Source organism: Schistocerca serialis, chromosome 6 (genome assembly GCF_023864345.2).
Source record: "Schistocerca serialis cubense isolate TAMUIC-IGC-003099 chromosome 6, iqSchSeri2.2, whole genome shotgun sequence".
NCBI classification, from domain to species: Eukaryota; Metazoa; Arthropoda; class Insecta; order Orthoptera; family Acrididae; genus Schistocerca; species Schistocerca serialis.
Window position 1 is genome coordinate 442,557,270 of NC_064643.1, and position 17,519 is coordinate 442,574,788.

General features: G+C 37.0%; 1 protein-coding gene across 1 annotated transcript in view; it reads right to left on the reverse strand.

Moving 5' to 3' along the window:
- Positions 1 to 2,271: 2,271 nt before the first annotated feature.
- Positions 2,272 to 17,519, reverse strand: part of LOC126483643 (golgin subfamily A member 2-like) — a 109,836-nt gene continuing 94,588 nt past the window's right edge. The window contains exons 10-14 of the mRNA XM_050106700.1: positions 10,042 to 10,192; positions 9,702 to 9,894; positions 3,606 to 3,785; positions 3,287 to 3,526; positions 2,272 to 3,132 (exon numbers count right to left, since the gene is read on the reverse strand). Of these exons, the coding sequence (XP_049962657.1) occupies positions 2,918 to 3,132; positions 3,287 to 3,526; positions 3,606 to 3,785; positions 9,702 to 9,894; positions 10,042 to 10,192 (979 nt within the window). The 3' untranslated portion in view covers positions 2,272 to 2,917. The remainder of the gene's footprint in view (positions 3,133 to 3,286; positions 3,527 to 3,605; positions 3,786 to 9,701; positions 9,895 to 10,041; positions 10,193 to 17,519) is intronic.

The following is a 17,519-nucleotide window of genomic DNA, read 5'->3' on the forward strand; positions in this document are numbered from 1 at the left end:
AAAGCAAAACAAAGATAATGAAGTCAAATTATATCTGGTGATGCTGAGGGAATTAGATTAGGAAATGTGACAAAGTAGTAGATGAGTTTTGCTATTTGGGAAGCAAAATAACTGATTATGGTTGAAGAAGGGACAACATAAAATGTAGACTGGCAATAGTAAGAAAAGTGTTTCTGAAGAAGAGAAATTTGTTAACATCAAGTATAGATTTAAATGTCAGGAAGTTTTCCCTGAAATTATTTGTATGGAGTGTAGCTATGTAAGGAAGTGGACGATAAACAATTTAGACAAGAAGAAAATAGAAGCTTTTGAAATGTGGTGCTACAGAAGAATGCTGAAGATAGGATGGGTAGATCATGTAACTAATGAGGAGGTACTGATCAGAATTGGGGAGAAGAGGAATTTGTGGCACAACCTGACTAGAAGAAGGGATCAGTTGGTAGGAGACATCCTGCTACATCAAGGGATCACCAATTTAGTACTGGAGGGAAGTTTAGGGGGTAAAAATCCTACAGAGAGACCAAGAGATGAATACAGTATGCAGATTCAGACAGATGTAGGTTGCAGAAGTTACTTGGAGATGAAGAGGGTTGCAGAGCATACAGTGGCATGGAGAGCTGCATCAAATTAATCCTCAGACTGAAGATCAAACCGCAACAACAACACCACAAACTTACCATGATGTCTATATGGAGAGCTTTCTACGATCTATTTGTGAAGACCTAGCTTTTAAATGTATGACAAGTTTCAGTGTAGTAATTGATGATTGTTTTTGTTTGTAAAAGGACTAAGCTTGTTTTGCTGCAGCCTAAGTTGATCTACTATCATGAAATCTCGCCTCAGTTTTCTGATGATATGACTGCTGTTTAACTCTTCCATTTCTGTTGCTCATTATGATAATGTATTTACTATATTTTGTCATGTGATAGAGAAACCTGATTTTGTTTACCACTCCTAGGAATCTAATTTTGTAGGACACTATGGTAACATTTCAATGAGGTGGTCAGCTGCTATTCAGTTTGTACGGAAGGACAATATGATGATAACTTGATGAGAGAGAAAGTACAACAAAATGTGAAACAACACAAATGAATATCAGTATAGGAGTCAAAAAAAGGACTAAATGAACTGCGTTTCAAGAAAAGAACGAGAAAATGTAAGTGTTACAAAAATTCGTTAGTCCGATAAGTAAATAACTGTTATCTTTTTCTTCTTGCAATAAATGTAAAAACTTTTATCACAATTGATTTGATTGCATCAGTGTGCTGGTGGTACTGCACCTGTAAATGTTGGTGTTTGTTAGATTCTGGGGGTGGGTGGGGGGTACTATAACCTAATCAAGTGAAGCACTTCACTTCATATGTACCAATGATAAAACAAAAATGTGTGTAAATTTGTTATTTTGATTAAGGTAAATTTGAGATTTAGCATTAAGTGTCACAGATTAAATAATTTCAAGAACCACGAATTTGAAAATAAAGTTATTTAAAAATTACACTACAGTGTCTAGTAATGTTTCATTCAACTTTCACATTTTTATGTAAAATTTATAGAATAGTAAATCAAACAATTTGTTTACTATTTTGCTTATAATGATTAATTGTACAATAAACTGTAGTGCAACAATTACTGTGAAAGAAATCATTGTTTGGATGATATTTATAGGAAATAAGAGATTTTATTTTCCTGTAGAGAATTTGTAATTTAACTGCTGTGAAGGCAAAAATATTCTCATATACAAGTTTATTTTGAAGGCAAAATACAGGATACATCTCAAAAGAAAATTGTGTTAACATGATTTAATATCTGATGCTGCCTGCATGATCCACTTCTGTTTATAAAGATAATTATAGCTCCGTTGTAATTCAAAACTTGAGGCAACATTTATCAGCCCTGAAGAAGAGAAACAAAGTTATTATATAACAAGGTAAGTTTCAGATTATGAAATTATTAAAGTGATAATGTCTTCTTTATGACCTATATGGAAGCTTCACAGTCTGAATTTTGAAAATTCACCACTGAAATTTGAACTCTTGTTAATTGTTACAATATAGAAAAAGGACTGTTTAGACTTCAATGAAAGATCTGCAATTATATATGAATAAATGGCCATACTGGTCTGTGTGATTTCTGCCAAATGTTGTTGGTAGGGTTAATTTAAGTTGATCTGATGAACAATTTCAGTGGAATTTTTTTCTCACACACTGCTGAGGTATTTATGTTATTTCATGATAAGAATAATAATTAAAGACAAACATTACACAATTAAAATTTAAATTCAATGTCCATGTATTTTCTTTTATAAATATTACAAAAGTAATTCATATCAACAGTTTCTTCTTTGCAAGTGTAAGACAGTGAAAAGTAATTTTAGTTAACTTTATTTACAATTTACAGATGTTACATATATACACAAAACTATGTTACATCTGCACAAAATTAATATTAAGAATACTTTTTACAAAAACTTCAAGCAAAAATAAACATATCATTATTAGATTTATGCAGCTTTCAACCATTCTTGCCTTGATGATACAACAGCATCATGTGGTTAAAAATGATGATAAATATACTTTACGTAATTTTACAGGCACAAAAATTGGCTATCAGAATTATGTTGTTGTGTTCTCACTTCACAAGAAAGATGTGAGGAGGCCTTATATATTGTATTACAGATACCTGAGAGAGCTGCTTCACAGAGCTAATGTAAGCTACATTATATGGAATGGAATCTTACCAAACAACTTCAGTGAAGCATATTTGCAGTCTCTCACCTTTACACTGCTACTTTTTTTGCAATTTAATCTCATTATGAGACTTTAACTTACAAATAATCATTAGCAGCAGTATCCTCAAAATACAGATATGCAGATGATCTGTCTATAGTAAAAAATTTAGTATTACTATGAATACTACTTCAAACTGTCAAGAGTCTTCCAGAACACCATGGACACGGATGGAAGTTTTCAGTGGTTTGTGGATCCACAAGATTACTGCTTCCTATCTCAGACAGTAATGCTATAATTTTTTCAGCTGTGGCTTCCTTATTCATCACATTCTCTTGCAAGGCGGGACCATCAGATTTTTCCACTTCATGATGATGACTTTCACTCTCAGATGGAATACTAATATCTGTAGACACAGAATCAATGCAGCATAAGTTGAATTTATTTTTAAAAAATGAAATATCAACCATGTATTTAAAAAGTATTTTTTCAGCATTTTAGAACCTATTAAACAGTTAGAATGTATAGGCACAGAGAAATTCATCAAGTCATGTTCTTACCTACAACTGCTTCATCTTGGTGAAAAACAGGTGTCACTTTACTTTCAGCTATGTGAACATCAATATTTTCTGGTGAACTTTCTTTTTCTGACACCAAGTTTCTCACAAGTGCACTCAGCTCTTGAAGTTTCATTTTCATTTCTTCTCTGTCTCTGGATACTCGAGCCAACTGTTCATCATTTTCTTTAGCTCTCTGTCGCAGAATATTCCGCTGCACTTGATACAGAGCAATGTATTCTCCTGCATGTGAAGTGACACATCAGCTACAAAAATCCAATACCAGATAATAAAACTCTAACAAAATCTTTTCTTATTATACCTATGGTTTCCGTTTCGCCTTGCAACTGCAGAACCAAATGTTCAAGTCTCTGTTTTTCTTCAGAGAGTTCAGCAACTTCTTCCATGGTTTTCTTGAATTTTTCCTGGAGTTTCTCCATTGCTTCTTTCATTTCTACTGGATCTTCATGCAGCATTGTCGGCACATCTGCCTGGCTGTTATCTGTAAGTGAATATTTGCATAATCTCTAGCTACAAGATACAATGTCAAATCCTAATAATTTGTTATTCAACATAATTCCACTAATGAAAACTTCCATCCAATATACTGTACATTTTAAAGTTTTTAACACAGGATGCTCAAAACTTTAGGATCAAAATATTCCAACAGAGGATCCTTAACTTACTTGGAGATAAGGATTAAAAAATTTGGCAAGACACTGATATATGATCTTTAATAAGTAATACAGGAGAAGCATGCAGTTTGAAACTGGTAATGTTTCATAATCAATAACTGCCTGCCACATCAATGTTTGTGTACTGCTTTTCAAGGTAGGACTACTGTATACTGACTACTGACATCAGCTATTTATTCAGTCTCATTACTGATTGAAATCTAAAGTCTGATGTTAATATGCTGTAATTATAGACTGAAAATAAAGACATGTGGAGCTTATTGACTAATGGTAAGAATCTTTTTAACTCATTTAAGTAACTAAGTTTACAGCTGTGTAAGATAATGGTTGTGGTGAAATTAATGAAGTATGATAAATGAATTAAATGTGGTGCATATGTAACCTATAGGAGCACAAAGAAATATGTTACATACAGATTAATTCCTTCTTTCTCACCCCATCCGATAAGTCTTCCCAGACCTGGGGTTCGGAGTGACTTTTCTGAAATCTACCTCTCTTCCTAAACCTCACCAATCCTTTTCCATCACCACTCTTCCTTCCACTTCAACCGTTCTGCCAGGAGGAGGAGCCACTGGTTCCAAAAGCTTGCAAACTTAAATATTTTTTACATGTGTGAGTAGATTTTTTATCTACCCAATTATATGGAATGTTAATAAATAGTTTATTTTCAAAGAGTAATTAAATAATATTACATGCCTGAAATATGTACATAGTGCTGCTCATAAGTACTATGAAATGAGATTCTACATGCTGCGGCATCAAATAAAATACTACTATATCCCTGAAGAATGCCATTCCCCACAGCTTCTATTTGCATCCAAAGTCCAAATGCCCCATCCACATCATTAATAGTAAGAGGAAGGAGGGAAGGAAGGTAGGGAGGGAGGGAAATTACCGTGCACATAAGAGATCTTTGACAATGCTAGCATCATCATTCTGTAACACAAATTCATTAACATGCTGGAAGTATAGTGCCACTTTTGGATCTATATGTTTAGTAATACAGAGGTTGGTGCTGAAAGCACCCATTAGTAAGGTAAGTTTATGTTTATCATCGAAGCAATTAGTGGCCAAGTTGACCACTTCACGCATATGTCTGACATCACAGAGATGAACTAACAGGTTATGAAATCCCCAAACCATCTTCCCTACCCTCTGGCTCCTATCCTTGTAACTGCCCCCGGTGCAAAACCTGTCCCATGCACCCTCCCACCACCACCTACTCCAGTCCTGTAACCTGGAAGGTGTACACGATCAAAGGCAGAGCCACGTGTGAAAGCACCCACGTGATTTACCAACTGACCTGCCTACACTGTGATGCATTCTATGTGGGAATGACCAGCAACAAACTGTCCATTCGCATGAATGGACACAGGCAGACAGTGTTTGTTGGTAATGAGGATCACCCTGTGGCTAAACATGCCTTGGTGCACAGCCAGCACATCTTGGCACAGTGTTACACCATCCGGGTTATCTGGATACTTCCCACCAACACCAACCTATCCGAACTCCGGAGATGGGAACTTGCCCTTCAGTATATCCTCTTCTCGTTATCCGCCAGGCCTCAATCTCCGCTAATTTCAAGTTGCTGCCACTCATACTCACCTGTCTTTCAACAACTTCTTTGCCTCTACACTTCCGCCTCGACTGACATCTCTGCCCAAACTCTTTGTCTTTAAATATGTCTGCTTGTGTCTGTATGTGTGGATGGATATGTGTGTGTGTGTGCGCGCGAGTGTATACCTGTCCTTTTTCCCCCTAAGGTAAGTCTTTCCGCTCCCGGGATTGGAATGACTCCTTACCCTCTCCCTTAAAACCCACTTCCTTTCGTCTTTCCCTCTCCTTCCCTCTTTCCTGATAAGGCAACAGTTTGTTGCGAAAGCTTGAATTTTGTGTGTATGTTTGTGTTTGTTTGTGTGTCTATCGACCTGCCAGCGCTTTCGTTTGGTAAGTCACCTCATATTTGTTTTTATATATAGTTTCAAACATTAATTTAATACATGCCATAAAAACAAGTATAATGCACAATACAGCAAATTTGCACGGCAAAAATACTAAAATGTCAGTTTCACTATTGGTTAAAAAGTTCTACTATTTTGTCAAGCACAGATTGTGGATAACTGTATAGTCTTCCTGATGATGATCTTGGTGGTGCTTCTAAAGTCACAAAAATATGTTGTTCAGGAATCCATCAGGTGTCTTTAGCAGTTGGCCACTGGAGGGAACAAGCAGAACCATGTGTGTGCATAATGCTGATGATGACATCTTGTTGTTCAAGTGAAACATCACACACATTTCCAACCCACTAAAAATTGTCATACATACTTGCAAAATACTGTCCTGGTTGTAAACTTGAAATTGAGATTGCTGGAATTACTTAATCCACTTCGAATGCATTAACTGTGAATGCTGTAGCTTTAGCAGATATTGCTTAAATACAAATGGAAGAGTGCCAAAAATGTAAAGATATGGGCATCTTAATTGAGAAATTTAAGATTAAACTTCAGACTTCAAGCAATTGTATTAAAGATCAAATTTTGACTCTGTTCTCAAACAGCTGGACTATTGAAAAAATGGCTAAAGAATTTGTTGTTTTAACTAAAATGGTGATGGCGGCTAGGAAACTATGATTGGGAGATGTCCTCTTTTTTTTTTTAAGATGTTGAGTTTCCTCATTGATGTCCAGGCAAAAAGGATTGGGTTGCAGTAAGAATAAATGGGGAAAAGATTCATAAGCAGAAATGCCTGCTCCTTTGTAACTTGAAAGAAATGTTCCTTGCTTATTTTTTGCAATATGGAAATCAACTGAACTTCTCAAAATTTTGTGAGCTCTGGCTGAAATGGTGTACTGCAGTTGGTGCTTCTGGATCACGTGTGTATGTGCAATTCATTAAAATATCGAATTATGTTGGCTTCACCAATTTCCATGCGAGATAAGTACAAGGATTTGATGAAAAAACTGCATGCAGTTTGTAATCAAAAGAGTGTATGCTGAAAAGTTGTGAGGAATGTCCAGAAAAAATGCTACTTCAGGCTTTTCTTGAAGATGCTTATAAAGACTATGACACTGAACAAACAATGGAAGATTTCTTGGAGGCATCGATTTTGAAAATTACCGGTTTAAGAAGCCACCATCTTGTGTCGAAACACCAAATTTTATACCTTAAGCAGCTAAAAAGAAATCTTGCAGAAAATGAATTAATTATATTGATGGATTCTGCTGAGAATTATTCATTTGATCATCAAGATACTGTGCAAGGATTTCATTGGGTGAATAGTCAGGCCACATTACATACATTTGTTGTCTATTTTGGTGGCAAAGAATGCCCCAGAGTACTAGCATTTATATGATCAATGACTGTCTCTGTCATAATAACATTGTTGTCTGTGCCTTTCAAATAAAATTAATTGCATATTCAAAGACAAAGATTGAAACTAGTAAGAATATTTATTACTTTAGTGATTGTCCAGCATTCAATATAAGAATTTCAAAAATTTATGTTGGCACAAAAAGGATTTTGGCAGTACTGCTGAATCGAAACAAGAGAAAATCATAGATTTAAGCCAATTAATTGTAATCAGCTCAGGGTAAGAAGGGTTTCCTATGATGCTACAGCATGCACTGTTAATGCCTTCGAAGTGGATGAAGAAATTCCAGCAATCTCAATTGCAAGTTTACAACTAGGACAGAATGTTGCACGCATGTATGACAATTTTTGGTGGGTTGAAAACGTGTGAAGTTTCACTTGAACAACAAGATGTCCTCAACAGCTTTATGCACCAACACAGTTCTGTTAATTCCTTCCACTGGCCAACTGCTAAAGACACCTGCTGGATTCCTGAACAACATATTTTCATGACTTTAAGAAGCACCATCAACATCATCATTAGGAAGACTATACAGTTATCAACAATCTGCCTTTGACAAAATTGTAGAACTTTTTAACCAATAATGGAACTGACTCTTTAGTATTTTTGTTTTGCAAATTTGCTGTGTTGTACATTATACTTGTTTTTATGGCACGTGTTAAATTAAGGTTTGAAAAATTCAAGTTCCATAAATTAAACAATATAGCTTTCAAAGCATAAAGCATGCTCTTTCTAGCTCTGGCAAGAAGAAAAGGATTGAACAAGACACAGTTGAATGTTTTCCCCCCAAAAATACCCTAAAATTTGCACGTAGAAAATTTTGGGTAACTTTGGAAATGCACATCTTTTCATCTAGGCATCCAATGTGATCCATATATAGACATCATAGGTAGAAGCAATCGCCTAAAGTTTTCGGATGATTGGTTCATGTAGAAAGTAGCAGAGTAGCTTTCAGAATAGAGCAACAAATTTTTTAGTTACTTTAGAGGCTTATATCCATATTTAGGTGACCAAATGCCTAATTTTTGCCATGGCGTGATTCACCTAAAAAGTTGTCTTTTTATAGTGAAGCAAATGACCAAATTTCTGCTAGAACTTTTAAAAAAGCCTAGCAAATCTGGCACATTTGCACCTTTATATGTGATATGGAAATGGGTAGCCTCTCTTTACAAGACCTTAAAAATTCAACCACTGAAGATTGTAGACTGAAATTTGGTATATAGTCATTAAAGACCATATGGAACATTCACACCAAATTTCATTAGATTGGAGACGGTCAAGTGCGGATACTTGGTCCCCTTGACAAAGAATGACCCTACTGGATTACGTATGTTCTGCAAATTTACACCCATACCTTGTTCTATCACATCAGCAGGCAGTTTCTCTCCCTCACAGAGGCATTCAATACATCACTTCCACCTATTCACACTCTCTTTTGCATTTAACAGCAAACTATCTTTTGAACTCTTAGTGTTGACACCTTCCCTTTAAAATTTTCTGTGGATTATTTGAAACTGTCCTTCTGAAGAAGGCTCCTTTTTTGAGTGGTTAAGTACTAGAATATAAATCCAAAAGTGCAGGTTCAATCCCCAGTCAGTCATAGTGGTCTTTTCTGTCACCTGCCACTTCTTTCATCTCAGACAGTGTGAAAAATACCAAGTTGCACCAAAGACCCTAGTCAACATTAAATTGTTGCTACTCATATGTGTTTGGTTATGTCAGTTTGAAAGTTGAAGGAAAAGAAAGATAATCACTTGCACTCTCAATAGGACGGAGCCCAGGAAAGCACTTTGTGTTCAAACCATCCATGGATTGAGGTTGGTTTTACTTACTTAATGTGAAGACAGTAAAAGGTAAGAATGGAATAATAACATAAAACAATGGAGACTCAGTGCCAGAAAACTATAATGAGAGCAGATACAAGAAGGTAGAGATTAGGAAAGACTAGTCAGGATAATTGTGGGGCTTTTAAATTCTAAAAGCTTTTGTTATCCTGCCCATTTTTCCTTAGGTATCTTCCTCTCTTTTTTATTACTCTCTGTTCATTATTATTTTTTCAGTTGGTTTTCCCTTTTGTGCTACATTGTCTGACTGTGTGCAAATACTTATTCTTGCCTTCACTTGCCACACTGTAAGATACATTTTTTAAGTCTATTTTCTGCCTTCCTCCACTTGAGGCACAAAACCTAAAGCTTGTGTGTATATATTATCCAAAATTTGTAAGTACTTATCATCCATAAATTTGCCACATCACACTGCCTTAAATCACATAGGTAGCCTGCCCTCTGAAACATTATTAAAATTTTGGGGGTCTTATGAATGAAACTTACTACATGGTAAAAACAAATACTAACCTGAGCTATTCTGTTTGGCCTGTTGTAGCTGAGATAATAAACTATCTCGCTCTGCCTCCAACTGTTGGATACTCGCAGAGAGAGATGAAATGACTTTGTCAGTGTGAACAGATGCAGCATCTGGCGGACTCTTTTGTTGTTCCATAATAACACGTAATTCTGAGTTTTGCAACTTTAATTGCTCAATAACAGCCTTTAAAGAAAATATTAAATTGATAACTTTAACTCAGAATAAATGTTTGCATATAGTATTAACTGGGCAAATGTTGCTCAGAAAAATATCATCATGACCACACACAGTAACTGTTACATAATCTGAAACAAATCAGAAGTAACTTACTTTTGCCTCTGTAAGTTCTTGATTTAGCAAACTGTACTGCTCATTTTGCTTAACTTCAGCATCATCATGTTCATCAGATACATTTTCCTCAGGCTGTACTAGCTTACTTTCAAGTTGCTGTAATGCAGCTTCTTTCTCCTGTAGCTGCTGCCTGAAAGACAATGAATACTGTTACAAAATTTTAGATGACAAAACATAGATTACTAAGTAAGTTATCTCATTACTATTTTAAATACAGAAGGAGACTGCAATCACAGTCTCAAATGTTCTGACTAAAGATGACAGAAGAGGCTGCTTATTAATCACAAAACAGAGAAATAGTACAGCAGATTTTTTTTGTAGTCATCAGTTTTTTGAATGGCTTTATGCAGCCTGCAATGAATTTCTCTCTCATCACCTTCTTCATCTCAAAGTGCCATACATCCTCAATTATTTGCTGCACAGATTTCAATCAGACTTCCCCTCCAGTTTTTACCCTCTAGTATCATGGAAGTTATTCCTTGATGTCTTAAAATATGTCTTACCATGCTGTCCCTTTTTACTGTCAGTGTTTGCCATATGTAGCTTTATTAATGATACTGTGGAAAATACCTCATTCCTTACCTTATTAGACCACCTAATTTTCAACATCCTCCTATAGGATCACATCTTGACTACTTCAGTTTTCTTCTTTCCCTGTCTTTCCACAGTTTCACTAACACACAACACTGTGCCCCAAATGTATATTCTAAGAATGTTCTTCCTCACATTATGGCTTATGTTTAATATTCCCTGCTTTATCCATTGTGTGTTGTTTTGCTTCCAAGGCAGTAGTATTCCATCATTTCATGTACTCCACAGTCACAAATTTTGAGGTTAAATTTATAATTAACCTCATTACTTTAGTCTTTCTTCAGTTTACCCTCAGCCCATATTCTGTATTCATCGTACTAATCATTCCATTCATAGCTCCTGTCATTCTTCATCATTTTCACTGAGGATTGGAATATATTAGCAAATCTTTTTAGTGAAAGGTACTAATGCAGTAAGCAGTGTCTACAGGCAGCCATTGGAAGGGAAGCCACCGCCAATATATGTGCGTCATGTGGCGCCACCTGGTGGTGACTGACGGCCGCTGATCGTGTGACCCAGGTTCACTCCTTGTTGTACTTTATAGCTGTTCATATTGCGCCAATGCACAGCCAAGATCTGGTACCGCGCACCGCGGAATTTGAATCCCCGCCAGACATCATGGACATCGAAGACCCATAGAGGTCTCTGTACCATCGCGCCGTAAGCTGTGGCAGCGCATGCCTCCTGGCCCACATTTGGAGTGAGGGCACCACAGTGGAACACATGGTTGCAGCAGCCAATAGCGGCGTCCCCAATCATGTACTTAAGCGCCTGGCTGTCGCTCAGCCTGCCAGTCTAACCTCGCGTGCGTCTCAGGACATATCGCCTCGCATTAGACAGCATATTGACTTTTGTGTCGCTTTATGAGTGGACGTGGTTGTCTTGTTTGGTTTGTGACTCTGTTGTCTGTTCTTGTTTTGTGTCGTAAGGTCCTTCGTTGGTCGTGTCCGTCCTCTCCCGTTGTGTTGTTGTTCACGGGCCGCTCCGCAGGTCCCACCGCGTTTGTGTCACTATAACCCTGCGACCGTTTCGGTAGCCATTACAACACAAGATGACTTAGTTTGTTTCTGGTCTTGAGTGGTTACTGATCTGGAACTGTTGCAATGCTACGCCAACTCTGCTATGTCCTGGACTTGTTATGCTATGTTCACTTCGTGAACTCAAGTCTATTGCAGACTTACAGGAATGTGTGTTTGTTTTCTATGGTTCTGTGTTCCCATCGGAGCAAGAGATGAGAAACAGTCTCTACCAATGCTACACAGGATATAAAAAGACTTTTATTTTATTTTCTCTGCAATGCAGATAGTGAACAGTAGCACCTACAGGCTGCATCTGTATCTTAAACTCTTTTTAATCCATGCAATTTGTTGTCTTCCTTTCTTATTCTTCCCTCTTAGTTCCTATACATATTGTATATTACCCATCCTTTTCTGTAGATCACTCCTACTTTTCTCTGTATTTTGAATAAATTGAACCGTTTTACATTGTCAAATGCTATTTTTTAAGTCAACAGATCCTATGAATGTGTCTTGATTTTTCTTCAGTCTTGCTTTCAGAATCAAGTGGAACATTAGAACTACCCCTTGGGTGCACCAGAAAAATTTTTGCCAGTAGCATCTGGCTGCTTGTTGCTACTGCTGATGCACGACTCATCTGCATATGGGCATGAGCCCACTGGCAACTCAAACAAACGTGCGTTTTGTTGTAAAAGACTCATTTCCTTTCCAACTTTAAGTTTAAAATTTTTTATTGTTTATATTTTATTGTTGTAGTCTACTCAGCAGTAGCGAAAAACAGTAATATTTTTTATTAGAGTATCAGTGCTTATCAGTTAAAATTACAAAAATTTAATTGAAAACTAGAACAATGAAAAATTCCCGAAATTTCAAAAAAATTCCCATGTTTTTCCCGGTTTTCTCCCAGATGAAAAAATTCCCCGGTTTTTCCCAGAAGTCCTGGGGTGTACACACCCTGGATGTATGAGGTGTTAAGCTGAATGTATAACAGTTCTTGCACTGATCTGCTCTTGCTGTCTTTCGGACTCTGTGGACGATATTTTTCCAAAAGTCAGATAGTATGTCTCCTGTCATTTTCTACACAACAACCGGAGTAGTTGGCTCATTTTCACTTTCGCCAATGATTTTACAAATGCTAAAGGACTGTAATTTGTCCCTTCTGGATTATTTGACTGAAAGGCATCCAGAACTCTGTTAAACTCTGACTTACACTGGATCCCCTGTCTTCCAAATCAACTTCCATTTCTACTTCTATCATGTCATCAAACAAGACCTTTTAATGTACTCTTTCTACCTATACAGTCCTCTGTGTTTAGTAGAGGAATTCCAACTGCACTGTTAATGGTACCACCTTTGCTTTTAACTTCACTGAATCAGTCCTTCTAGTTGCCATTTCTTTTTCTATTTCTTCACATTTTTCCAGCAACCATTTCACCTAAGCGTCCCTGCATTACCTATTTATTTCAATCCTTAGCGACGTATTGCTGTATTGATATTTCCCATCAATATTCTTGAACTTCCTTTTTTTGTCTACCAGTGGAATTATCATTACCAACGTTTCTTTGCTGATACCTTCCTTGCACCACGCCTGTCATCTCCATTCCTCTTGAACTGAAATGCCTGCTGTGGTTTTCATTATCGCAGTGTGTACAGCTTACAGAACTTCAAACGCATCTAGTCATTCCTCAAGTACTTAACTATCCCACTTTTTTACTCATTGATTCTACTAAACAATTCTCTTAAATTTCAGTCTACTCTTCATTACTAAACTCCGATCTCAATATAAGTCTGCTCCTGGGTACATGTTACAATACAATAATGGATCCAGGATCTCTTTCAGACCATGATGTAATCCAGTTGGAATGTTCCCAGGTACAAGTATACCTCCTCCGCTTGTGGTTTTTGGATAAAGTTTTTGCTCTATTAACAGCTAAAATTTACTGCAGAACTCAATTGAGGAACATTTTTTCAAAACTCGATAAATGCAACAGATACAGTTTTTCATAAAATGAGTGTTTCCATTTTCACCTGAATAGATGTGTTTCAGCATTTGAATTTTTACATGACTGCTGGATCTCACTGACAGTATTGTAATGAAACATATTAAAATTTGATTTTTATAACAATAAATTAAGATGCAAATTTTCCACTTTTTTTTTTCAAAAGTCAATAAATACTTATAATTATTGCTGGTATCAGTTATGTTGCCTTCTTTAATTCCATGTATTTTTTCAAAAACTAATTTTTTATGTGCTGTAGTGTTTACAATACGGCTGCATTGTTGTTAAATGTCTATTTTTGCATCTATTACTACATTCAGCATTTTTTTAATTTATAGTTTTTCACTTTATTGAGAATACAAACCTTAATAACAGAAATACAATGGCACAATACAACACAACAATGATAATTATTTTAACATAATTGTTTAGCTTATATCATTAATATCAATCCTACATGAAGTGTGAAAAGAATAACAAGAAAGTGTTGTATGCTACAATCACACTGTCACTGTCAAGCCTCTTACATCTATACATTATCCATTTAGGACATCTTTGTTAAACTCCTTTGCACCATCTGGACTTTCAAAATACACGTCTTTCTTCTTTTCTTTGCTTATCATATTTTGCTTTGGTATAAGGGTGGATGTTAGTACTGTTGGATGGCATGGTTTCTTTCGTCCCAGGGTGTCAACTTACACTGGGTCTTGTAACGGTACTAGAATTACGTAACCATTTCGGCACGTCATCTGAACCTCTCGATACCAGTAATATTCTACTGTTTTTCTGTTAACTACTTAACATATTTCTGAGACAACATGCAGATTTGATTTCATTTGTGATACATCGATATGTTTATATTGCAATGATATTATTCTTATGTGTTTTTTTTTGTCACTATGATCTTTGACGTACTTGTAACTCTGATTTTTGGGCGCGTAAGCGATAGTTAGTTAGTTGTTGAGTTGTTAGAGAGTTGGACCTTGAGAGGGTTAAGTCTTGGACGTCATGTTGGAAAGATGCATATTGTAGTTGGCTTATAAAATGTGGGGAAGATGTTTTCAAGCATGTTTTGTATTGTGAAGTGATGTTTGTGTGTCATGTGATATTGCAATAAAAGCAATTAAAAGGAAGTGTAACTTAAATTCGGAGTGCTGATTATTTTTTTACATCACCATTGTCCAGCAAAAGTGTAATCTTCAAGAATGATTTGTGAAGCACATCTACAAAACTTTTGAATATAGCAGAATAAAACCTAGGCCTCTTTGCATCTGAGCTTGGAGTCATAACCACCTAGATTTTCAACGATTGAGCCATGATTTTACAACGAGACCAGCGTTGGAAATACGAAAAGATGAGTGCCTAGTTTTTTTTTCATTATTACATGAAATGCCTTTATTAACTGTGCTCTAATAACACCTGCCACATAACAACTTAGTTGTTGCCCGAAAATGCAGTATTTAGCAGCGTGAGCAACACCACAATCGTTATTAAATTCTGACCTTTGTTGTGGTAGGGTTGTTAGAGCCTCTAGAGTATAGTTGGTTGGTTGGTTTCGGGGAAGGAGACCAGACAGCGAGGTCATCGGTCTCATCGGATTAGGGAAGGATGGGGAAGGAATTCGGCCGTGCCCTTTCAGAGGAACCATCCCGGCATTTGCCTGGAGTGATTTAGGGAAATCACGGAAAACCTAAATCAGGATGGCCGGACGCGGGATTGAACCGTCGTCCTCCAGAGTATGTATCACTTACTGACACATTAATATTTTTTTGCTTTCTTGTGTGAGATGACGCACTGGCTGTTCATTTTGAAAGGCAGCTTACATTTTAGTATTTTCTGTGCACTAACTTTTACATTTTTAACAGTCCAGTCTGTGTTTAGTACTGTGAGAGTATCATGCTCTTCTAAAATATCATAATATTCTTCAGGAGACAAGATGCTTTCTTTTTTTCTGTTAAGATTTTCAGTTCTATCTGCATTCAATAGCATGTCACTCTGGTCATGAACAGGGAAGAAGTGATGAGTTTCTTTTTTTTTCCCCTTCCAAGAACGCTTTAAGCATCGTCCATCATACAAGGTTTTTTTTTTTTGTTTAAGAATCTTAAGATTAGATGTATAGTACTGGTGATTTTTTTAAAATACAAGTCACAAAGGAAGCCCAGCAAAGCCAAAGCAACTTCACTGCATCCTCCTGAGGATTCTGTCCCCAACCAGGTGTACAAAAAGATGCTTTCCTTTTTTTGTTGATCATGATGCACAGATTGTATTGGGCACAAAACCTCAGTGACTGATAATTTTGGAATAGCCTGATTTTACTGCAAGTCATACTAAATCTTAATGAAAGTTGGATTATCTACCTTCATTATATCATAAATCACTTTGCACGAGATTATACAACATGTGTCTAGTTCGTAGTTCATTCTTATGTGGTAGACATGTTTCTGCTTTTACAACCATTAAACCAAACTTACAAGTGGAGCAGGTATAGGTATGAGGTGTCCTGAATGATACAAGGATATGTTTGTAAAATACTTGCTTGTATTTTTATAAGGAGCATTGTTTTAGTCTTAGATTTTTTTTCTTTTTGTTCACAGAACCTCTTGAACCTTTTACTCACTGGGAGATCTGATGGCAAATAACCTCTTGTAAAATTCCCTCTTCCATGTTGGTTCTCTCTGCATTTATAACCAGTTATCTCCTTAAGATCCCTTCTGTTCTGTCGCCATCTCTCCTTTACTCTGGTAACCTTCCTCCTTCATGGACATGCCAGATACCCCTTGGAAAAGGGCATGACTAACAGGCACTACTTCACCATTCTCTCTTCTAATGGTATATAGCATCGACACTGTTTTCTTACTTTTTTCACTCTGGGTGTCCGTTACTCTGCACTGAGGTAAAGAAATATTCAGAAATTTTAATAGAAACATATCTGGATCCATTTTATTTAATGATGCCACATGATGATGAATGTGGGAAGTAGCGTCATAGCAGAATCCAGCAGCTTTTGCATTCTTTCATTCCTTTAGCTTCTGATCGTGAAACCTCAGGTCCACGATTGCATTTAATGATAGGTTCCTTTTCACACTTTTTCCTTTGTGTTTCAGGTTGATGTAAGCTCTTCCTGAATCAGGTACCTAATACAATATTGGCATTGCTACATTTTATTTCGGAGAGTAACTCGGGGATCTCGTTAGACACACTTCAGTAGTTTACTAACATGAGATTAAGCATATTTAAATCCTTTGGAATGACCTGTTTAGGCAAACAAACAATTTTTACAGTTGGCACACTCATAATAGTGACATGAACTGGTAATTTTTCAGGCCAACGGTTTGTTTCTCGTGGGGAGGAACCTAATGTAAAAAACCCCCATGTGCACACCACAAGTACTGTGCTACCCATGTAGCTGCTTCCTGTGTGTAGTGCACCCCTGATCTATCGAGGGGCATCCTACAACCTTCCACCGCCTAGCGTAGGTCAAGGAATCTACAACCCTTTTTGTCAGAGAGTCGACATAACCTCTGGTTTAGATTCTCCACTCGACTCCAAACCAGAGGACCCCGGTCCACTTTGGGCACGATGCTGCACATTATCAGCTTGGCTTCCACTCCTTGAGAGATGGAGGCCGCCTTCGCCAATTTAGCCAGCTGTCGAAAGGACCCAAGGATTCCTCGGAACCCCGACAACAGCATTGTTGGTGCCGACATTTGCAACAATCTGCAGCTGGCTGCAACCCGCACGCTCTATAGCTACCAGAAGAGCCTCTTGCACATCCTGGACAAGGCCCCCCCAGCAAGCACACTGAGTGAATGTTGGACTTCTTCCCCACCCTGGCTGCTATGTTCCTGAG